A 24790-nucleotide genomic window follows, 5' to 3' on the forward strand; every position below is an offset into this window, starting at 1 on the left:
TCAAAACAAAAATCTGCAGCATATGCTGTATTATCAGGTATGGTTGTGTTGCAGTATGCTGTCTTATCAGTTTTGGTGTTCTGATTTCATGCAATCCCTTTCTAAAAATGATCAGGTATTCACCATGTGAAAGTGAGACACATTTTTCCTAAGGGTTGAGACAAGGTCCACCCTGTAGAAACATGATGCACTACGTTGGGAGAGTACACATCTAGATCAGACATAGTACGCCTAGTAGTGAATGGGGCATGGCACATTCAGCAAAGACTTGGTATACTCTCTGGCAACATGGCGAGCTATGAAGGGGAGGGCACATCCAGAAGAGATATGGTGCACTACTGTCTCATTGGCCGAAAGTCACGTCATTTCTACAGGTAACAATATAGAGCGACCGTAAAATACACAGGCCCGGTGGAAAACAGAAATGTCCTCGTTTTTCCAAAGGTGTCTCAATTTTACCATGGTGAATTGTGGATTTATCATGGTAAAATTGAGACACCTTTTTCGTAAGGGATGTATCATGATCATTTTTTCCTCGGTACACATTTTTGTCCCAGCTATGGTATGAGCTGCGGTATAGTCATTGATAATAAACCAGGTCTTAGGACGTAGTAATTGAGCTTGCTGATAGAACGGCTCGTTAGTCGAGTAGCACGATTCTCGCTTTGGATGCGAGAAGTCCCGCGCATATTTCCGTACGACGCGCATCTTCTCTGATGCTGCCATCTGAACTAAGAAATTGGAACTAGGCAATTACTAAACATTAAAAATATCGCCCGTTTTTAGGGCGGGGGACGATTTACAGCTGGAACCCCTGAACCAGCTCCCTCAGCTCCGTCATTCATCAAGTCAAAGCAAGCATGAACCTGGTTTAATCTGTGGTTTATCTTATTAATATACTACCTAACAAGTCCCTTCTATACTGTGCAAATCTCTCGGCATTAAATCCATGGTGTTAACCCCACTTACGTAGCAGGTGCGTTGCAGGTCAATTGTCTATGCTGCCACCTCTTAGTGAGGACAGAGGACAATAACCAGCCGGCTTCACTGGTCCTCGACACTGTCACAACCTGAAAACTGATGACAGCAACTGTTACACTTCTGATTTTACAACAGCGAACCCAAGATCGGTGTAAAAGAGACAGCCAAGTACGTTGTACCTGTCTTCACAAGCATGGTGCGATTATAGCTCAGACCAAGGGGTCGTGATCTTGTGGTATAGAAGAGACGGCCAGGTTGTACCTGTCTTCACAAGCATGGTGAGATTATAGCTCAGACCAAGGGGTCTTGGTGCCTGTGGTATAGAAGAGACGGCCAGGTTGTACTTGTCTTCACAAGCATAGTGAGATGAAAGCTCAGACCAAGCTGCCTTGGTGCCGGTGGTATAGAAGAGACGGCCAGGTTGTGCCTGTCTTCACAAGCATGGTGAGATGATAGCTCAGACCAAGGTGCCTTGGTGCCTGTGGTATAGAGAGACGACCAGGTTGTACCTGTCTTCACAAGCATAGTGAGATGATAGCTCACACCAAGGGGCCTTGGTGCCGGTGTATAGAAGAGACGACCAGGTTGTGCCTGTCTTCACAAGCATAGTGAGATGATAGCGCAGACCAAGGTGCCTTGGTGCCTGTGGTATATAAGAGACGACCAGGTTGTGCCTGTCTTCACAAGCATAGTGAGATGATAGCGCAGACCAAGGGGCCTTGGTGCCTGTGGTATAGAGAGACGACCAGGTTGTACCTGTCTTCACAAGCATAGTGAGATGATAGCTCAGACCAAGGGGACTTGGTGTCTGCGGTATAGAAGAGACGGCCAGGTTGTACCTGTCTTCACAAGCATAGTGAGATGATAGCTCAGACCAAGGGGACTTGGTGCCTGTGGTATAGAAGAGACGGCCAGGTTGTACCTGTCTTCACAAGCATGGTGAGATGATAGCTAAGCCTAGGGCAGTAGGCCCTGGTGTGCATGTCATCTAGAGCACAGTGAGATTGTTTCGTACAGTTCTTTGGGTGGGGTTTTTAAAGAAAGGGACTAAAAAACACGTTGTTTTCCTTTGACGAGCGCCAGCCAACTGCCACCACAATTGCCAACCTTTATTACATAAATTAAAACATTGCATAATATATGACCGGTACAAGAGGTGTTAGTGCGGCCTTCGGAACAACAAGCTATTTGGTAAATGAAAGCTTGCATGTCTAGCTAATACTAGACAGAGATGTCAGGTCAGTCCAAGACAGCAGGCTGAGATGACTGCCGTGGGAGAGATAAGGCTGTGAATGTCTTCCCGAAAATTGTGGGATGCTAGCTCAGACCAAGTCAGATTACAATGCATGTGCTGGAATAACGTCCAACATAAGCATGTCAGAGAGAAGTTAGCTCGATCCAAATGACCTATCACCCTCATTTACCAACATCCCTGACCGGACGGAAGTGATATGATATATTCCATCCTTGGTACAAAACAATGGCCACAGAGCCTGAAAAATGCATAATCATTCCATCTGATATTCCTCCCTTCGTCAGCTTTTCTTCTTGGCAGAATAGATGTGAATGTCTCGCTCCTTTTCTTTGAAAATAAGAGTCACTGTAAACTTCTCTTCCAAAAGTGTCAAAAAGTCAGTGTCTCTGTCATAACGAATACGACACGACAGCAGGACCAACGAATCACTGTCGCTTAGATGGAGCAAAGTCTTCAATAAATGTGAGAAAGTCTCCTTTATATAGATGACATCTGCACCAAGAACTACATCGAAGGGTTGAGCGTATCTTTGCAGATTCTCAGTCCAATCTAACTCTTCAACTCTGACCTTGTGACTGACTTCTACCGGAATGTTTGATGCCACAACATTGTTCAGATGCTTGAGAACATCTTCCCTGTCTGTTATGGTGATGTCAGCTCCTGCAAATTAATATTTCAAGTGTTATGACATTCACGTTGTTTTGTATATGTGACATGACAAAACAGTCAAGACTGTATACAAAGTCCAGTAGATTGAGACTGAGAACTAACCAACAGACAATTTCAAACACCAGACAGATAGTCTTGAGCAGGAGAGAGCACTTAGCTCTATTGTGAACAACCATCCATGCAAATGGGGGCAGCGGTAGCGCAGTGGAAGATAGTCGGCCTCATGATCAGGAGGTCGTGGGTTCGACTCCCGGCCGAGTCACTGCTTAGTTCCCTACTGGTCGAGTTCAAGTGAGCGCCTTGTGGTTGCTCCTTGAAACCCCTGATTGATTTCTGTGGAGACCGGGGTAATAATAATTATGATATCCCAAAGCGCTTTGAGCGAGAACTATAGTGTCACGGAATTGCGCTATATAAAAGAATCATTATTATATAATGAATAGTCAGTGAAATGTCAGTGATTCAGCTGAAATTGAACACCCTGGCATGGGATTAACACCTACCAAGTAACCCGGCCACAATTCCGACTAGTCCAGTTCCAGCACCAAGTTCTACAACTCTTTTATCTTTTACCAAGTCCTGGTTCTTCTCAAGATATTCACATAAAACTACAGCCTGAAACGTAAAACAGATGACAGTGACTAATCCCAAGAACTAAGCAGGGAGATGAGCCAACAAAATCCCATCCCAATTCTCATAAAACAAAAGCACACCTGTCCCTGGCTGAACCTGGTCAATCTTCTTAATGACTTAAAGTACCAGTAAACTAAATTTCGGGCTTGCCCTAATAATTGTTTTCAGTCCCTAAATCGTTTGATGAAAAACATCAAAGCACTTAGTTGCCATGGTAGCAGATGCAGCCAACGCCCTCAGCCATGCTGCTGCTACCCTCGCAGTGTGTCGGCCCAAAAACTAAAATACATCAGCTTATAAACACAACTAGGCATCGCATAATGTTAATGAATCATCTCCTCAACTTACAGCATCCCAAACAACTCCAGCAACACCAAGATGGTTCCAGTTTTGATGGATAGAAATGCGTCTTCCAGAAAAATTGAACTCCCAATTTTCTTGATGAAATCTTCCAAGAGGATGATCATTTTGTTCATATGGGACCAAAGCTAGGGCATTCTGGGCCACATTTTCTTGTTGAACTTCATCTTTGAAATGTCCTATCGCTTCTTTAGCATTTTTTCCATCAGCGGAAGACATCAGGAGAGGGAAAGACGCGTAAATGAGAAGACCAAGCCTCAAAAACATGAGAAATAGCGAAACACGTGTCAATATTTACACCGGAAGCGGGAAGTGTCCAACGTAAGAATTGCGTTGTTTCGCTTCCTGACCTTTTCGCCCCCAGTCGTTTCGCTCCCTTGGACTTTTTAGGTCTCATTAGGGATATTTTTGTATTCATGCGCGGCCAACCCGTAACAATAGTTTCTAAAAATTCATTGATTTCTTGGTTCTCACAGTATGCCAGTATTGATTTATCAGTTGTTTTGGCAAAGACGTGTTTTTTTGGAGTTTCTGAAACCTAGACCACTACTCAATAGGCGGCTAACAGGAAACTACGCATTTTGCTGTTGTTCCCGACGTATGTGTAGGCCTACACTGAACTTGGAATGTGCGTCGGCACCGTGTTGAAATGCCGTCCAATGCCAATTGGTGCGGTTTTCGCTGATTTGTCCAAAATTCAACATATCTCAAAAGTTCAATGGTTAACCCTCAAATTTTTTTGATTTTTGTGTAGCGTTAGCAACTGTCTTTCACGGGAGAATGGTCACTGAATAATTATCCAGGAAGAAATGTATGATATTTGGGGTTTTCCGTGATTGTCCGGCCCAGCAATTGGCAATATTACCATTTGGATGGTGAACACAGCAAGGAGCAAATGCGACGCTTATGATTTATTTGAACAAATTAAACATCCTGCAGAATCAGGGGAATCGGGCGTTTCCAGTGATATACGACACAAATGGGGTTGTCCTCATGCAATCACTTTGGAAACGCATTTTTTTAAAAATGTTACGTCCTGTGAATGAAGCTGTGAATGGCACACGTCATCATCGCGTACATTCGGGAAAAACTCCCTAACGAGACCTTAAGTTCACCGGTGTAAAAGAAATGCAAGTCCCCCCAGAATCGAAGTCTGGTCCTCTTGTTAAAGTGAATAGAGTCGCCAAGTTCCTTTGCTGAAGATTATGTAGCTAACCCTAACCAAACCATTAACCACATTCGTTGACAATACACAGCTATTGTATGGCTCAAAGATACTGTCCTGGTTGTGACGTCTCTCCAAGCACTGCCGGGTCTTCGTTGTAAAGCCATGGTGTGAAGACGGAGACTTGCTGGCGAAGGCCAGGTTGTGTATTACCAAATGGGTCACTGATGATACTGTCCTGCTTGTGACATCTGTGCTATTCGAGCGATGCTTTAGTTTAGTTTTTTTGTCTCCCAGATCGACAATGAAATACAACTGGAAAATGATTTCATTTTCAATAAAAAATGGTAGTTTTATTGATATATAATGCAATTGATCATTTATCTATAAAATAACATTTCGAATAATTTATTCTTTTAAAACATTAAAAACAAAGTAGCCACTGCAGAGAATTCCGAAATCCCTCAATAGACAAACACTAACAAACTTACCCCCATCTTCTAAGCCTATCACAAATAAAAGACCTAGATGTAGCCACTAAAATAAATTAGTTGAGATCTATAGACATACATCAGCAGTAGGCAAGAAGTTTGTTACGAGTTCATGTAAACATTTTAAATATAAATATCCAGTGGAATATCTCGGACGGCAGAACTTGACCCTCAACCCCATTAGTCAGCAGCAACGATGGCAACAAGACAAGTATACAGTTGTACATTTCATATCTACAAAATTTCAATGTACACAATCCCATGGAACAAACACAAATGTCCCCAAATCCCTATTTTGGTTGTATTCTGTTCCAACCCCTGTGTGATCTGTGTCTGTGACATTCATGAAAATGTCGTCTTTATCCCCCAACCCACTATAAAGCGGCACACATGCGTTAGATCACATCTGAACACACACTTTAAACATACACTGTACAGCATCATGTACCACTAGAAATCCACTTTCTAGAAATAATGAAAAAAGGTTTCAGAAAAAATATTTGGCAGCAAAAGTGACTTCACCTTTCCTTGTCAAATGTGAAGTGATATAAATTGTGACCCATCACAAGATGATAGTGTCGATCTCGGTTCACACTGTTTGCCCAGGTACATGACGGCCAGGGCTGTCAAGGCAGCATTGATAAATCAAAATTAGTTCTGTGACAGTGACACATCTATTGTTCACCTTTTCGTAATCTCAATGGTAAATCAATAAACTGTAAGTCTGCATGGACAGGTTTATGCCAGTCAAGACAAACCTGTACATTTGGCCGATTATACCTGTATGGCTTTTGTGGCAAAGAAGCCTGTCGACTCGCATACACCCATTGACACAGTCACTGCACAGATGGCACCAGTTCGAGTGATAAACAGCCAAACAAGTTCAAAGAATAGCCTGCCGAGAAACACCTGTTTATGTGAGACTGGCACTAAATGTTGGCACCAGGAGCAGTTCTACACATTGTCTTCAACATACAACACAAGACAGTTAACAATACCTCATACAAATTGTGACAACAAACTGAATCTCTGGACATCAAAAAACTGATCCTGGACCTATATTCAAGTCAAGACAACTGACAAACCCAATAAAATCTCCCCACCTTCCGGCACAGTGTCCTCGGAAGCTCAATCCAGTCATTCGACAAAAATAACAACTACCACCTTGTAAAACCCCCGAAAAACAGTCCCAGACTAAGTATAGCGCATGACAGGCACCAATAGCTCCAACCTCATTAATTACAAGCTTGAAATTCGTTCAGCTTTCCGACTTTGCCCCAACCAACTTGTTGATTGTACACAACTTACAGCAGTAAAATTTCAACAGTCTAGTAAACAAAACCCTCTGTTTTCTGTGCTCTTTGTGGATGTCTGTTTGTATCCAGCTTCGATGGGACATTCTTGAATCTGGAACACAAGACAAATACCGGTATCATAAACTACAATTTTACAAAACTAGCTGGTAGAAATGTCATAGAGGTAACATAATTCGCACTTCTCTATGTTTCATTAATGGTGAAATCACCAAAACAGTGAGTGCCTGAGTTTCTAATGAAATCTACCAAAAACTCATTACTTCACTACTTTGAAGTAATGGTTTTCGAATCTTCTTAATGGCTTGTTGACAACTTACTTGCTCAGTTTGAACAGTTCCTTATTTTCTAGATCCTTTTCCATCTTGTGAATCTCCCGATTGATTTCATTGTCACCCTCACCCGACTGGTCACGGTGTTTCTGATCTGCAGCACCGGCGGATCTACGACCACTGAAGGTAGAGATAAAGGGGAGTGAATATGGAGGCACAAACTGAACTTTAAAGTGAAGAGAATGGTCAGTTTCTTCATGGATGTGGCTTTTAGGTCAGCCTCAGTTGTCAACAGTTTTGTATTGGCATCCATGTCCTCTAAACAGGTCTGGACAACAGAGCGCAGTCTATATTGTCGTGACAAGATTTGTTTAAAGGGCCAAACTTTTCCTCAAATGTCTTCCCATCTAGCCTTTTTGAGACGATTTTGGAGTGAAGGTTGTCTGTTCAAGTTGAAGGTTGAATGACCTTACTTTTTATTCAGAGGCAACTTGGCCTCCATGGAGAAGACAAACAGAAGTAAGTGATGCCATTTGTCCCAAGGTGTGCTGAAAGCCAAACATAATGTGACTTACTGTTTAATCTCTCTCTTCTGTGGCGGCGGAGCGAATGCCTCTCTGTAGACTGACTGTGGCATTGCATCAGCTTTCTTCGTCTTTACTTCGACCTTTGGCTTAGCTTTACCCTGTTGACTCTGCCACTGATGGCAACGGTCGTGCCATTCCTGTTCATACGTCCCGGCCAGAAGTTTGCCCATGATTGGTGCCGATTCATCCTCTGGCCTGAAATTTGAATGGAAAAAATGAACTCAGCTGTTAAACCCAAAGCTACGATACGAGTACATATTGTTTTTCAATGTACAGTAGAACCTCTCTAGTAACGACACCCTCGGGGCTGACAAGTGCTGTCCTAAATAGAGAGGTGTCCTGATTAGAGAGGTCAAATTGAATGGAAACACCCAATTTCGGACCAAAACTAGTGTCCTTAATAGAGAGGGTGTCCTTAATAGAGAGGGTGTCCTTAATAGAGAGGTGTCCGCAAGGGGAGGTTCTACTGTATATTTACCTCTTAACTGCAGTAACGAGAGGACACAGGAGGTGCATGTATACAAAGGACTTCATCACACACGTTGATTGATTTTAAAAACAGCACAAAAGATCTCTTGACTAATCACTTACATATGATCAGGACGAGCCTCTCCTCTTGTTGCATTCTTAGCTCTCTCCGGCATTGGGGTCTTCTTCACTTTCCCCTCATCATTCCCGCTCCGTATGCCATATCCTGGTTTCCGTGCTTCTGGGATCCGCATCGTCTTATCCGTCGCTGACCGTCCATCGCGCTCGTAAACAGACTCAGTGTTTTCGGCATAAGGTAACCGTTTTGGACGGAATTTGCCAGGATCTTGTTGTGGTGAAGATGCTGAGGGGACGTATGCTTCATGGACCATGTACTCAGGAAGTTTCGGAACATATGGCCTGGAATCAAACGAATGAATATGAAATTGTTTACTACCATATAAACAAGAACGCGATTTCCATCACTTTTAAATGAACGACGGGAGAAAAGCACATTGTGCCCTTGACCCTCCCCAGGCAACTTAGTTGGAAAAAGGAACACTGGCAGAGTCAACAGAGAAGGTGGGGCAGCTTGCACATGAGGACCCTCTTCTGAAATACACAATCATTGACATTGTCCATAGAGGATGTGTATCACAGTACTTCACGCCAGTGTTATGTGTGGCTTTCAGGGGGGGCCCCAAATTGGCCAAATAATACAGTACTCATGGGCAAACTCATGCTGCTGCTGTGGTTGCTCACCGGCCTTGGCTTTGGTCCTCTTGTCCTATTCCCTGTTGTGCATCGTCCATCTTATTGTCTTCAATATAAAACCATTCACACCGTGGGTAACCCCTTGGCTCCTTACTGTGAGAGAAATTCTCTTTGAATCGGAGGAGGTCTGAAAACAGAGGAGAAGAATAGAACACAAGAAGATAAGATATCGATATATGTATGGGATGGAGATTAACCTGATTGCTGTAGAGCCATTCCCAACACATCCACAGAACTGAATTTGATGCTGAAATCTGTGTAACTGCCACACTGTAATCCTACACGAACATGCATGATCTACAGCGCACGCGATGTCTTGAACCAAGCCAATCAGGTATTCTGGAACACCAAGGAGCTGTCTATTGAGTCCATCTCTTTAGCTTGACTGGAAGGACAAAACTAGGTGACCAGTTCTATTAATCGACCCTTCATACAAGTCTGGGCAAACATTAGGAGGAAGGCAGATTTCCACAAGACAAGGAATCCTGAATTTGCAAGTGCTCCGGGTCAGAAAGAAAAGAATGTCCAAATTCAATATTAGATTATGATTTACCTGGTCTCCCACCCTGTTTTGCCAGGCGTATGTATTTCGAGTCGGTGTCTTTGATCCAACCTCGCACACCCTCATTTTCATCTTGAATGATTTCTTCACCGTTAAGCCCGGGGATCTGAGATGGTGGTGGGTAGCTTTCTGGATCATCATCTACACGCGACTTTGGTGCCATGTGGTACATCCATCCTAAAAATGGAAGCGGACAGGACTTTAGAAACAAAATTTGGGATTGCGAGAACTCGGATTTACAATCATTCAGTCAGATCCCTGGTAAAGGTAGGCCTAGCATAGGCCATCATAGTTATTCACAGCACCGCAAGAGCAATCATATCTACGACCTTCACCCAGAATTCAAGGGAATGACAGATCAAAAATGAATGTCCAAATGTCTGGACATATTACATCCTATATTTTATCCTGGCAATACAGTGCAAACAATTAGGCCTACAATGCACGTGCAATTTGCATGCATTGAATGAAAGTTAAGTTGAAACCATCGCTATTTTTCTTCAACTTGAAAACAACGATCCCAGGCACTGACTAACTTACCTATTTCTTGCGGTTTTTGATTCATCTTTACGTCTGTGACGTTATAACACCTGTGAACTATTGAAAAAATTCACCTGCTATGTAAAAACTAATAAATTTTGATGATGTTGGAGGGTGCAAACGGATCAGCTGCCGGTATTGTTGTTGATGCTGTTGCTATGCTCACTCACGGAAACACCCGAAGCTACTTCGGACGTTTTCGTTGGGGTATCCGGTCGTTTCGCTCCCTAACCATTTCGCCCCAGTCGTTTCGCTCCATTTCCCCTTTCAGAGCTGGCCATGGCCCATGTTGCCCGAGACATCTGTGCAAAGATCTTTTCATCAGATGCAACATTTACCAAGCTAGAATATCTGGATTCCGTTCTTCAATTCAGGCAAATAGTCATGATAAATATACAGCAGAATATCATCGGACGTACTTATAAAAAAGATATCCAAGGATATCCAATTTGGGTATTCAAAAACGGAAAAAGTCAAGTTTTTTTTAATCAATGATGTAGCTGACCAACGACAGATGGCGTGGTGACTCCGGCACCGCGCCATCTGTCGTGGGTCAGTGGAACCAGACTAGGCGGCAAAACAGAGGGCGAGCAAATATGGGATTCCAAAAGCGGAATCTATCATAGAAATTGCCCAACACCGATGCCGTTTGAAAATTATAGTCCTTTTCGTAGATTCCGCCAAAATAATTTGGGATTCCGCATGCGGCTCCAGATTCCGCTTTTGCACAACTCTGCAGAGAGTGTACCAAGTCTTTGCTGGATGTGCCATGCCCACAATTAACAATATAGGTGGCAGCACCTGACGGTGCCGGACATACATTACAAGGCCTGAGCCTTCCTCATATTACAATGAGCAATATAGGTGGCAGCACCTGACGGTGATGCCGGACATACAAGGCCCGAGCCTTCCTCATTTACAATTAACAATATAGGTGGCAGCACCTGACGGTGGCGCCGGACACTGGCACCACTTTCGTCAGGTGCTGCCACCTACATTGTGAATAGTTCTGTCTCCTGGAACAACGACACACAGAGACAAACGGTACAAGAGAAACACAGAAGATGAAATTATGAAAAGAACTTTTATTCCTTCGCTCATCCATTCCAACTATCATTCCCCTTATAAAGGAATCACAGGTCAGAAAGGAGCACAAAATTTTGTTAGCACATGCAACCCAACACATGTTGGCTGACCTATCACTCCTATTATGTCAGAATCGGCTTGTCCATGTTCAAGATAATACAGTATCTGGACGGCCCGATTCTGGTGGTGTAGGGAGATCAAGGATTCTGGAATAAACAGGAGCACATTTAGATGGATTTACTGTTCCTGTGAGACTGCGAATTCGGTTAATCATCTAGTACTATACTAAGTTGACTCTTGAGGACAGTTTAGACAGCAGAGCCATTGAGATGGTGCCAGCACATTTGGTTTGATCTAATTCACAGTCCCTCAGAAACGGGGAACTATTGTTACATAACCTAGTTAAGTTGAGGAAGCAGGAGCTAATTTCATGAATCAATTCATATTCATCAATGAAAAAGCTGCACAAACTGGGGTGACTTTCTTCCTGGGTCTTCAAAATATACTGCTATTTTCAAAGCACCCAATGAAATCTGTACAATGTACATGTAAAGAGTCCCATAAAATAGAGAATGTAGTCACCAGTAAACCTCAAATTGTAAAAGACAAGAGGATTAGTTTTGAGTTGTTTGAGCCATTCACTCCAAACATCCGATAAAGCAGGGAAGACCCCCGCTCGCTGACAAGAAGGGACTCCTTACAAAGATGAAATGATTCGCTTGAAAACTTCATTAACAGACAAGCAGGCACAGCCTAGAATCTTCCAGTTTCATATCAAAATTTGGAAAATGTCTATTTACATTTGGAACGCCTCGGAAACGGCTGGTTTCTCCGGACAAGTGCAGAGAGCACATCCTGCAGATGATCCACAATAGGCTTCATCTACTGTTTTGTCGTATCAAAAAGGCCAATTTGAAAATATCATCAGGCAACCTACTTGTCTGTGCTTTTAATATACATTTACATAATTTGTACAACAGCCGAGTACCATTTTACCCTATTTGACTGAATGCTTTGGGAACAAAATTTCTCCCCGAAACAGGACGAAAATGAACTATCCCAAATTGTGAAGCTGGTTCTGGGTACTTGAAAGTACCAATGTTAGAAACAAACTATCCACCGTGATTTGACCCGACATGTTTTTACAGATTCACTGCAGGTAGAAGTGTTGGAAAAGAACCATTCTTAACAATTTTAAATTCAAGGCAATACTAGTAAAGCACATTTCTACAGACTGAGAGTTAAGAATAGAACACATTTTCGTAGGTGAAATGGGCAAACTTTTGCACATAGAGATATATTTTCAATGACATCCAAAATGACTCTCAATTGTTCTCAAAATCTATTATTTCCTTTTGTGCTGTAACATTCTTGCAGCAATAGTGCACTGTCCTAAGAAATGTGGAAGTGTTTCTCAATTAAATTTAACTAACATGTCAACTAGAGTACATTTAATTTACATTGGAACTGAATTCACAATCAACAAATTAAGTATCCAAGGGGTGCAAGACATAAATAGTAACAGCTGGCTGTTCTTGGGTTATGTCACACCCGATGGGAGGCATAAAACTGGATTCAAAATCAAAGATCAATGGCCTTTTCAATTAAAGTGCATCGGAATTGGGACAAGCTGTGATTTTGAATAGAGTTTTAAGCAATGCAGAACACATTAGAATCGACCCCTTCAATATGTCAGCCATGTGGCAGCTGAACACAAGGGGCCTTCGAACACACAGGACAAACAAACCCAACCAAATCGTGTGCTGAAACAGCAAACCAATCACTTGCCAACTACGGCCCAGTCCCTGTACTCTCGCTGTCAGCAAGATGACCACTCACTAACCATTTCCTGGCCTAAAATAATCTAGTAGTTTTGACCGGAGATGTACTGAACTGCACTAGAGATCGAGTAGGAACCAGGCTTTAGTTGTTATGAATTTAACCCTTTGAGGGGAGAGAAATGAGCAATGAAGGATCTTGACAATTGTCTGATCTGATATTTCAACACACAAACTAACATAGCAACCATATCAAAAATGTGCTCTGCACAGTTTTTTAGGACGGACCCTGCGTGGAATGTATGGCCAACTGCACCAACCACGCCAAGGTCACAACCCTACATCACAGTCACACACACTCATTCACCCGTGTGAAGAGGTAACAACATATTCATGGCAACAAGGCAATTGTCATGGCAACCATTGAAGTTCCATAGCAACCATTCCAGCATGTACAGCAACTATAATATCAACATGACCATGGTTTCAACTCAAGATAAAGCTGTTTCTCAGAAGGTTTTCAGGGTGACTGGTTCCTTGGTAACGTCAGCACAGGGTCACCATGGCAACCAGATTATTGTGACACTAGGCAGGCACCAAGTGTAAGAAAACGAAGAAATGACCTATGATTGACAGTAATAAAGTAATCATTAGGAGACCACCTCACCATTTCATGACAGAGAAAACAAAATGGAGACTGGACAGTTTACACTACAAAGTTCACTGAAAGACTTTTAGCAGAGCCTGGCAATAACACACTACTGTTTCATGTGGACTTTCCTGATTTTTTTCATACAAAAATACTGATATTTTGTTTTTCCTGAATGCACCATCAAATGTTGAATAACATTGGTTGTGTTGCAAGATAGATTCGAAGACTTTCATCATTACCCCCAACAGTAACATGAGCTTACTTTGTGGTGGCTGCACTGTGTGGTCTACACCAATCGTTCGAAAGGCCAGCGAGCCAAGTTAACCTAATTGAAGAATGGCAGCAGAATTGAAAGGACATGCAAGGGTTGATGACAATTATCCTTCAGGCAACAGGCCGACATATACATGTACCAAGCAATGACCTTTGAGCTGAGTAAGGTACAAGGGATGCGAGAGGTTTTTTTCTCATTTTATGAAAACCAACATCATGACTTTTTACTTGCACTTTGTAAAGTGAGACCTAGTGCGGAGAAAATATCTACTAGAACATAGACTCGTCATCATCAGACACGAGAAAAATTATCATCAACACTTGGTGCAATTTGAGCAGGCATCAGGGTAACCCATGAAGAAGGCATTGAACCTTTATTTGGAACAATGGCTGCCATATTCAGGCATTTTGACAGAAATTTTCAACATCTTAGTCAGATAAGACAGTACAGTAATGATATCTACCGATTCTTAACAATTCGCTCTTATTGTTTTAGGTGTAGGGTAATGTTCTGAGAGTACAAGTTCAACAGTTTAACCAAGGTACTTGCCCTGGCCATGGACAAAATGGTACCAAAAGCATACCAAAATATCACATTGTGGTCTCGGAAATCCCTTTTGAAGTTACTAATTTGCTATGCTGCAACAGGGTTCGATCACAACCAGATGTTGGCTGATGGCTCAAACATAGCAAACAAATGAAACTGGTGGTTTAATTTTGGTTGCTTAGGAACGTAGACTCGATTCACCAACTACGGAAATGATTAGAGTATGATGGAGCCGAAATCTCCTTCTATGGAGAATACCAGAGTAGAAGTTACTGTATCAAACATAGCAAAATAACAAACCCCAGTACAGGAGATTGCCAGACTATTACAACAGTAGTTGTAGCAAATGCAAAACGTGTCTGTTGATCTCTTTTGGTTACCAATCATGCCACCAGAGGGCGCTCTGTATTGTCTATTGATGAGGAGATGATATCACACACACTAGCCGCAGTCATACCACACATACCAATCAGCAACGTGTCGTTAACCGCTGGGGAGCCAGGTTCTGAAAAGACAGGCAGAAGTCTAGATGTACTTGATTGCGCAATCAGCAACACAATTCGGTCTGCAGATTATCCATGGGAAAAGGGACTGAAAATATGTGGTAGTGGTGGCTTGGACATTTGCACAATCAACTGCACAGTCTGGTCTGCAGATTATCAATCTCGAGTTGTGTAATTTGGTCGTTAATCATCAACCACCATTTGTATCGCCCATGCTTTTCAGACATCGTCACAATTTCTTTTTGGTACCGAGCTCGAGATCAGTTTCACTTACCATGACTGAGGATTCTTCAATTTCCTCAGTTCCCTAGAAGCCCACATGCCGAGCGTTTTCGTTTTGTTCGTCTTTGACTTGCGACCAAGAAGCAGTAGGTTATTTATCGATTCCTTGTCCAAGAGTGGCACGACATGGGTACCAAATATTGTGCATAGATCTCTGGAAAGAAGACATACTTGATCAGATCACTGCAGCATGATGAGAGTCAAGAGGTTGTCCAGTGTACTTAGAGACTTTGTCTAGTATCACATAAACCTATTTTGTCACCTTAAATATCCTCCATAGCCTCCATGGTCGAGGTCAATTGAGGTTCCAGGGTATCAAGAGAGTGTCGCCTTCAATTGCAGTCTAACTCACAACTGCTTCTCTCTGCCAGAGAAAACGCCACTTTGTCCCTAATTTCCCGCTGCACTTGAGATTTATCACTTACCCTATTAACCCACAACAGCAGGCTATGTTGCTGTCACTTTTATCCTCATCAAGGGCGATCATCTCAATGAACATGGTCATGTGAGCGACATGATTCATCAGGACCCCAATGTCATCTAAAAAACAAGCAACATCAGAAATTAAAATGAAAATATCTCAAGGACTTAAAATACACTTGAATATATTAATAAATCGCTCAAATTTTATTTTCAATATTTAGGTACAACACCCATGTAAGGCAACCTGCATTTGCAATTTCACCCAACTGCTGACTATACTTTCGCAGATGACAGTGTTAACTCACTTGTTATTGGTTGGCCATCTCCTTTTAGTCCTTGTACGATACCTGTGTAAGCTTCCAATACACCCTCTCGCAAGTCGTTCAGGTAATCTATCATGTCGAGGTCTGTCTGCAAACATAACGACAACAAGGTTACATTAACTGGAATCAATTTGAAAATATGTGGAGTATTTACAGGGTACAGAACCATGCCTTTGATAGGAAGAACCTTCTGGCACACTGATCTTGCCCTAACAGTGACAGAGAAACACCAGCTACAGTGTTTTAAACCGTGAATTTTAAATAGGCCTCACAACAGATTAGTCTAATTCTAAAGACAACTGTCCTGTCAGTCAATGTTGTACAACCACTGGGTCACACACTATCGTCAAGCAGCCAGCAAGCGATTTGACTTGCTGCGACCTCTGATCATGCTAGCATACAAAAAACAGCAGCTACCTTCTGCACTTGGGCTTGAGAAGCTTGGAATAATGTTTGTAGCACGACGTCCATGTACACTCTGAAATCGGCGCCAATAGCCAGGGCGATGTCACCGAACACGGACAGGATCTGAGGTTTGACAGATCGGTGGACAGCCTCGTTCTGAAAAAGGACAGAAATCATTCACGGAATCAGATCACGAGAGAGTCTATTACATGTATGTAATGGAACTTACCTACAAAATGATGTCAATGTGTCCTCATGGATGCAAGAAACCTTTCAATTTGTAGGAGACAGACACAGCTCTCGGGAAGAATTCATAAGGGAATTTCCAATCAGAAAGGTCCTTCCATTTTCTTTGATTCATGCAATCAAGTTAAGGGACATCACGGAAGATATTCTGCATAACCGTTGACACCTGCTCGCTGGCCAACACCACTATCTGACCTCACCAGGGGAACATCAGATGCCCTCTGGACTCACCTTTAGAATAACCAGTAGCAAAGGCATGATCTCCTTTGCCAAGTCCAAGACTTTTCCGTTCATCGCTCGGCAGATATCACCAACGAGACCAATGGCGGCCAAGCACACCTAAAAATGAGTAAGAATGAGACTCGGGACCTGCTGAGCTAAAGACTTGTTAGAGAAATGATCAGACTGTCACATTTCCGACAACTTCAATTCAAACGGATCTACTTCGAAGAGGGATACTCTGCAGACCCACAATCACATTTTAAAAGTGACAAGGACCAAAACCAGAAGAGTCATTTACCTGATACTCTGCATAATTATTGAGTCCAATCAACAGGTAGGGCTTGAACGCTTCGAGGTATACAGAGAATTTGTCTGAAAGGACTTCAACGAGCGTAGAGACCGCCAAGAGGGCATCTTCCTGGACGCCACCACACTTTCCACTTGATCGGCTGAACATCACCAGTAACGCCTTCATGATCGGGTCAGAGATAGCAATGGCGTGTTCCGTTGATACCTTCCTAAGTACACTCTGAAAAAGCAACGTAAAAGTCGTCGTAAGAGAAACATGTTGATTGAGATTTTTAGCAAGGACACACACTTTCCCAAAGAATCACGATAATTGGTCTTCAGGAAAAAATTAGAGTTTTGACAAGTGCACAGCTTTTGTGTAGCAATCAAGTTTTTCTCATCATCAGACCAATTTCATGCATAAAGACAGAAGACTTCCTGAAGAAGGACAGGGAGAAAACACCAAGTAGGATGTGCATGCGGCAAGGTTTGATAATTGCTATGACTATGACACATCATATTTCCTGGCCTCTGTACGGGTGATGCTTATTCTTACCTGCAGAGTTGCACACAGCAGCGATTGCAAATCGTTGTAGACAGCCCTGTCCGATGTGGATTGAATATGATCTTCTAATTGCAACACCTTTTCCAATCGGTCGAGAATAATAACGGTGACTTCTTGGACAATTGGGTAGCAATCCTGAAATAAGGCATCATATTAGATATATGTACAACTGAGGGATACACTTGCCTATAGAAATAGAGCACTGTCTCCTGACTTTAAAATGCAACCCGTTCCTATCCACTTGACTCAACATTCAAGAAAAGCTTTACTTCCTCCACTGAAAAGTCTATCAATTTCAATACACCGTTAGGCTCATGGTTACAAAATCAGAGTTCTCTTCGGACTGAACAACAAATTATCAACTGGACTCGGAATGTATGCCTCAGCAAACATTTTACGACAAAATTCGAGGGAGAACAAATCAACACGACCTACTTTTGGGCTATTTTTAACTAATTCCATTAACGCTTCATAGGCGGCGCTCCTGAGATTGTGCTGTCCACCATCTGGACGATCCGTCGTCATCAATAATTTATTCACTATAACCTGGAACACCGATGACAAGCAGTACGTCGGGGGTTCACTGGTGTCATCTGGGGTATCAGCGGCTTCGTATGCTGCTTCAGCGAGGCTGGAGAACGCCTGAGAGGAATGTGGCAACTTATTAGAATTATCGCAGTAACAAAGTCTCTCTTGTTGACTCTACAAGAACTTGTCCATTCATGAAAAAGCAGCGAGCAAGGGCAGAATCACAGACTACAAATTCGTTTGGTTTTCAAGTTGGGAATTATCTGTTCTACAGACTTTGTTCTGGAGTCGACTGAATTGGTCTTCAGGAAAAAATTAGAGTGTTTGATTATTGATCAGATCAGTCACAATCAAGTTTGATCATCATCAGACCAATTCAGAGCCCCCCACCCCAAGATTTATGAGGAAACATCTGAACACCTAACAAGAAGACTTATGCAATAAATCTAGAAGCAGATGCCTCAGTGAGGCTTTCAGCTTACCCAGCAGACGTTTGACGCCACTCGAGGGTCCGAATCCAACTCTTTGACTAAACCACCCAACAACGGCATCAAATGTTTCTCATTTATGACAGCTTCTGGAATAATCTCGCATATTCGGCCAACAGTCCACGCAGCTGTGTCCTTGACGACGACATGCTCCTGCTCATTGGACAACGTTTTGACGAGAAGGGGCATCACCGTCGGCAAGTAACCGTTGAATTTAGTTGGGTCGGGGCCCTCCAGGATACAACCTGAAAGAAGACACAGCTTAATAAAATACTTTCCAGGGAAAGATGGGCGACTAGATTTAGGAATGATAGTTTTGGTCTTCAGGAAAAAATTAGAGTGTTTGATTTTTGCTCACGGTTGATTATCGCAATCAGGTTTTTATCATCACTAGACCAAATTCGCATGGCATCGGTGCATTCCTAACTTTGCTCAGAAACAAACATGCTGTGTGATACACCTACCAAATGACATGATGGCTGCGTCTCGATACCTCCAGTCGGTGTTTGCTATTTTTTCAATCATCCAAGGCATGACAAGGTCGACAATGGGATCTTCACAGCAGCTGGCGAGCAGCATCATACATACACCAGCAGCCTTACATGGGTTCCACTCATCGTCATCATCACATTCTTCCTGAAAATTCAAATGCACGCTACGATCAGAATATTGTCATTAAAGAAGGAAACCTTCCAAATTAATGATTGGCTCAATAGCTACACTTTGCAGGAGGAAAATGTCTTGTGCAGTAGTCTTTAGAGAAGTCTGAATCACCTGGATTCATATAAATTACCACGAATAGCTCAAGATTTCTGTAGTTTTTACCTGCTTGGTAAGTGTTTCCTGTAGAATTGGTATAAGGTACGGAAGAGCGCCTTTGGCATATAACTGGCTGCTTCTCTCTGGCGGACGGCCCTGCTCGTGCGCTTCAGACAGTTCGATGGCCAGATCCACCTCCTCATCACAGACATTCGACCAGAACTCGATTCCCTGGAGAGCAACCTCATCCTCATTACTACGCATTGCCTCTAGCGTGATGGCAAACAGGGCTGGTCCCATGTAGTCCTCCATATACTTGTAGTAGAGTGTGAGGATCTTTACAAGGCATTGCAGGGCTGCTACTCGGACCTGGACACAATCGGACTGTGTCGCCTCACAGACGATCTGCATGATGTAATGTCGTTCAGCCTGCAAAATAAAAGGCAAGCATCTAGAAAGTTTTCTGAATCCCAAACCAACCTGTACATCCAAGACCAAGATGCAGCAATCACGATGATGAAGCTGTCACCTGAAAGATGCACAATCCTTGGAGACTTGATCCGCAGAGAGAGAGAGAGAGAGACAGGGGTAAACAAATTTGATTTAATAACTTACTGCTTCGGCAAAGTTTGCTTTTGTAAATTCCAACGAATTGAGTAAGGCATTGGTGGCAGCTAGGCGCACTCTGTTAGATTCCTCCTTTTTCATACCATTGACAATAGCAGTCAGGATAGCATTGGCCTCGCATGCTAGGATGTCGGGGTCCTGCAATGAAGGAGAAGAAAATAACAACAATTTAACAACTACAAGAACCAAAAATGCCAATCATCACACCCAAGAGGTTTTCAAGGAAGATTTAATCTGTATGATCATCTCAAGCAGACCTTTCTGAACAAGTGATTAGCATCCGAACGAACCATCTTTTTAAACTTACAATATCCTGACAGATGTAACCTATCGCCTCCAGTGTGGACTCCTTTAGCATCTCAGTACTGCCTTGTGTCGTCACATTTGTCGTCAGCTTAGCCACCATACCAGGCCACAGATGATTGGGAAGTTCAGCACATGCGATGCTGGCAATACACTGAGCCGCCTGGCTGGGACGTATCGACTCGCTCTCTGTTCCAAGTGAGTTGAGAACCTGGATAATAAAAGATATATATCAGACCTTTGACAATCAGAAACTTGAGGGATCAAATGCATATCTGACACAGATTCCCTTCAGCTTCAAGTCTAGTTCTTACTTGCCACCAGCTTACAGTTTCTCGCAAGCTTGTCTGAAGTGAAGTATTATCAGATTTCTGGCTAACAAGACTCAAGCACTCCTGGTTTACAACAACGCAATCTGACGAAATTTGACTGGGAATTTATCTAATTTACAAAAACTGTTATTTTGCATTACTAGTCTCCACAATGTTTACTGATTCCTTTATCAGCAACACAACACGAATATGTCAAGGTCTTATATCATTATGGATGTGGCCAGCCCTCCTTACATTTTCCTTAATCTCCAGCCGAATTTGTTCTGGAAAGGTCAACCAGCGGCCAACATATTTTTGTCTTGTCTCCTCATCTTTGGAGTAGAATGCATTCTTCAACTGCAGACCAGCCTGGACTCTAGCTACTGCAGGGTTGCTCTCATTTCTGAGGATGTCCGAGAGTTCTTTCAGCAGGCCAGGCTATAAAAGATTGAAAGATATGATGCATGGATGGAAATAACATATCATGATGTAAAGAGATCATCAACAAAATGACCATCACTCCTGATAACAACGGTAGGGCCAGTCTTTCCACAACAAGCGATAACACCATCACTGATCATTATAACCAATATTGGGCAACTCCATCGGGTAGATTTTACCTTTAGCCTGCCCGGCCTGACACGCAGAGGCAAACAAACCTAGCCACTGGGTAGGCCTAACAGTAAAGAACCAACTGAAGAAAAGAGCAGACCCTGCTTAGTGTTAGCGCTACATCCCGTATTTCTACAAGCTGACAAGCAGTCGGAGTCTTAACAGACAGAGCAGTACCAGCAAAACAAGGGGATTCAGGCCTGTGTCATCAACGTGTCAACCTGTCATCGGAATCAGGGCAGATGAATCATGAAAACATCATGGAAAAGAAAGTCAGCCGCCGCCATTTTGGATTTCGCGACGGCCTTCGAAAAATTCTCGCCCCACAAAACAAAGACCGCTAAAAATCCGATTACTCACCAAATCGAGTAGTGCAGCCTGCTCCAAGAAATTCTGTGCAGCTTGGAGTTCTGCCTGATCTGTAAAATAGCAGAGGACAATGCAAACGTGAGCGATTTGCTCGACCAAAGTTTTGCCGGGACCGGCGAGACAAGCGAATCGCCGAATGTAAACGTGCTGCCGGTGAAATTGCACCCAAAGAAATCGGTATGAAATGTGTCAAAAATATCTCTTACCTGGCGATACTGTTTTTGATAAAATCGTAAGAAGATCGGGCTGAAAAGCCATGATGAGGCCTGTCTATTTATCTTAGTCAGGGACGAAGAAATTCAAGATATTTGGAAGCAAAATTTCTGACTTTCTCTGCAAATCGGCGCTTCGTCCCATGTGAGGTACGCGGATTGATACATAAATTAGGCCCTCGACTTTGGACGTAACTTAAACAGATTCTGATTGGTTGATTGCTGCTGTACTGTAGTGTATTGGTAATAATTGTGGCCACTGACAGAATCCCTTACAAATGGCATTAGGAGGTAATATGAATCATATATCAAATGCAAAAAGCATCCTTTTCGACAAGTTTTAAGCAACTAATGAAGCGGTATTACAATATTCTGGAGTTTTATGCTCCATGTCTTATATTCAGTGTTACAAAGTATTGTATGATCACGAAGCTTGTAATTTGGTCCGCATCACTCGTCGGTAACTTCGCGCCATGATTTCATCGCATTAACTGCAGACCACTTCTTGAAAATCCGTCCAAGGGCTTGGTCCCAGCATTCGGGACAGTTATTATTCAAGTTTGTATTTAGTGTCCAAGAAAAAAGTACTTTTAGCATTGCACTCAGTACCCTGCAACTACAATCAGATATTCTAGTCACATACAACAATTCCATCAGCACCACTCGTATGACGTATGTCACAACCATCCAGGGAAGACAAGATTATGAACGTCACATCCAGGGAAAGACAAAGTCACATCAGTCTAACCACATGATAAGACCCTATACTCAGAACATCAAACCTCAACAATACAACAAGCTGCAGTCAATAAAACAGGCATCTCCCCATATCAAGTCTGCATGAGACAAGACGGTTATCTACACTCGTCCTAGCCAATAAGATTGCCATCTCCACATCAATTCCCAGCCTAAAGACATGTATATACCCATCAAGTTGGAGCTAATACAATTTTCATGTTTTACATCAGGATATCAACCATGAGATCAAAATATTATAGGAGACACCCAAGCCAAACCATTATCCTTACAATATCCAGAACACTGGTGTGGCTATATCTGCACATCATGGATTTTTAATAAGGCCTATATTTTGAAATAAAAGACTTGATAAGACTTCCTTTTGCAGGATCAGTCACATTTATTCCTGCACAGTATCATACAAGCAATCAAATATGTATAAAGACATACACAAGTCTTCTTGTGCTGAACAGGATATCCCTTGCACCTCTCTTTGGAGGACAACTCGATATCAAGACACTGAGCACAGCAATGTTTTATCCCTAACAACTTTTCAGACATTTTAAGTAGTCTAGGTCTTCCTGGTAAATCTTTCCTGAAAATGCCGAGGACAGGAGGACCCTAACCTTGCCTTAGACTTTAGGACATTCAACAGCACCAGCAACTTGTTGTACCTGCCTCCAGTAACCAAATCATGATGCAACAAAAGTCACATCAACTAGATTTCAAATAAAATAATTCCTTATCAACAATAGTTTCAGCATCATCACTATCAGGTATAGACGTTTCCTTATTGCAAGTATTGTCACAACCATGTCTTTCAAAGAATTTCCACTTTCTTTTAATACTGTCAATTTCAATCTCACACTTGTCAATTTGCCAACTATCGTCTTTATCTTGATCAACTGGCTTGATTCGTGTTGCCCAAGCATAGAGTGACCCGGAGTCCTTGCTTCCCTTGACCGGGATCAAAAGCTGAAAAGAAACAGGAAATCACATGTATTGTGGTGGTGAATATTCAGGTAGATTTATGTAATATCTGGCAATAAGCTTGTTGGTCGATGCAGATTGCATGAGGCTATAGCAGCAGGTACAGGCAGATTTAGACAGTGCTGTTTACTGGAATGAATTATGGAATATATATGTCTCCTACAAACCTCAGCAGTTCCCTTGACTCTATCTACTTTATTTGGTCCGCGGCCTGCCAAATTTAATCGCTTAGCACTTAAAGGTTCACCCAGCAGGTCCATAGCAGCTTTGTAGCCATGCAAAATCCTCAGTGACTTCTGATAATAATCAGTCTTCCTCATGTCATCTGAAAAGATGAGTAAGCCATGGAAAGCACATGAAATCAAATAGACTAACAGCCTTACCTTTGCATTCATAATCATAAAAAACTTCTTTTAAGAGTTTGTAAAATTGTAAGCAGATGCCACCATGCTTCCAACAAAGAGGGTATTTGTACCCCCTGCCCCCTCTGCTGGCAGAAACCCTGCAGAAGTGCCATTACTCTTCTGATCTAGCTCTTTTTAAACATTCAATTTCAACTGTCTGAGTGTCTCTCCATTTCAGAACTTGTGTCCCAAGATTTGGGTAGGTTTCATATTTGAGTCATTGCATGATTAAAGTACATCAGAGACTTACACTGAATTTTTTCCATGAGACCAATACCAGTGCCTAGGACAATGACACCTCCATACATCGCAGCAAACTGCAATGTACGAGTCCTCACCATTTTCTAGTTATCTAACCCTTTTCGACAACAAGACGCCAGACCACTGTCTTTGCCCAAATCTGAAAGTAAACTGAAACAATATAAACAAAACTGCCAATCAAATCCACATAATGACTATTGCAGAACATTTGAAAACATCACCTCGTCGGACTGTTACGTCTGCTGATCATCATGCGGAGACTCCGAGTCCGAGAGTCAACTGAACTGTAGCAGATCAACACTACTAAACAAAAAGTCAATAGACCTACCGAATGACAAGAAGCTAGACTACACTGTACTAGATCAGTCACATCCAATTCAATTGAACATGAGATATTGAATGGGTAGTTAGTGGACTTTTGTGGTTTTTCTTGAATCTCTTGCTGAAAAAATGAACCTTCTGAAAAACATGTGAGGTCAAGGTCACTTCTGAATAACATTTCAAAGGGGTTGTAATTATTGCATT

At 42.4% G+C, this 24790-nt stretch overlaps 4 protein-coding genes across 5 annotated transcripts; all 4 read right to left on the reverse strand.

Annotated features, from left to right (window-relative positions):
* Positions 1 to 2054: 2054 nt before the first annotated feature.
* Positions 2055 to 4202, reverse strand: LOC135499732 (protein N-lysine methyltransferase METTL21A-like). Its single transcript, XM_064790672.1, has 3 exons — positions 3887 to 4202; positions 3409 to 3520; positions 2055 to 2896 (listed from the first exon to the last, which is right to left on the reverse strand). Exons 1-3 carry the CDS (start codon positions 4163 to 4165, stop codon positions 2517 to 2519), a joined length of 771 nt encoding a protein of 256 aa, XP_064646742.1. The 5' UTR covers positions 4166 to 4202; the 3' UTR covers positions 2055 to 2516.
* Positions 4203 to 5389: 1187 nt separating this feature from the next.
* On the reverse strand, positions 5390 to 10456 carry LOC135499859 (uncharacterized protein C7orf57-like). The gene is made up of 7 exons (XM_064790848.1): positions 10071 to 10456; positions 9522 to 9707; positions 8957 to 9095; positions 8318 to 8614; positions 7715 to 7921; positions 7188 to 7319; positions 5390 to 6961 (listed from the first exon to the last, which is right to left on the reverse strand). Exons 1-7 carry the CDS (start codon positions 10093 to 10095, stop codon positions 6883 to 6885), a joined length of 1065 nt encoding a protein of 354 aa, XP_064646918.1. The 5' UTR covers positions 10096 to 10456; the 3' UTR covers positions 5390 to 6882.
* A 706-nt stretch (positions 10457 to 11162) lies between these two features.
* On the reverse strand, positions 11163 to 22008 carry LOC135499488 (importin subunit beta-1-like). 2 transcript variants are annotated; one of them, XM_064790258.1, is made up of 17 exons: positions 21867 to 22008; positions 21652 to 21710; positions 20935 to 21117; positions 20373 to 20579; positions 20054 to 20203; positions 19505 to 19867; positions 19144 to 19315; positions 18674 to 18924; positions 18099 to 18305; positions 17655 to 17798; positions 17109 to 17339; positions 16820 to 16927; positions 16355 to 16498; positions 15920 to 16025; positions 15617 to 15731; positions 15184 to 15345; positions 11163 to 14911 (listed from the first exon to the last, which is right to left on the reverse strand). In XM_064790258.1, coding segments are annotated over exons 1-17 (2655 nt in total). In that variant the 5' UTR covers positions 21919 to 22008; the 3' UTR covers positions 11163 to 14910. The 2 variants fall into 2 exon arrangements, with proteins under 2 accessions (XP_064646328.1, XP_064646327.1); XM_064790257.1 differs by lacking the exon at positions 11163 to 14911 and having other exon boundaries at positions 15180 to 15345.
* Positions 22009 to 22990: 982 nt separating this feature from the next.
* LOC135499786 (uncharacterized) lies at positions 22991 to 24741 on the reverse strand. The gene is made up of 4 exons (XM_064790741.1): positions 24594 to 24741; positions 24255 to 24404; positions 23768 to 23925; positions 22991 to 23585 (listed from the first exon to the last, which is right to left on the reverse strand). The coding sequence occupies exons 2-4, from the start codon at positions 24343 to 24345 to the stop codon at positions 23325 to 23327; spliced, it is 510 nt and encodes a 169-aa protein (XP_064646811.1). The 5' UTR covers positions 24346 to 24404; positions 24594 to 24741; the 3' UTR covers positions 22991 to 23324.
* Between the last annotated feature and the right edge of the window lie 49 nt (positions 24742 to 24790).

This window comes from Lineus longissimus, chromosome 15 (genome assembly GCF_910592395.1).
Source record: "Lineus longissimus chromosome 15, tnLinLong1.2, whole genome shotgun sequence".
NCBI lineage: Eukaryota > Metazoa > Nemertea > Pilidiophora > Heteronemertea > Lineidae > Lineus > Lineus longissimus.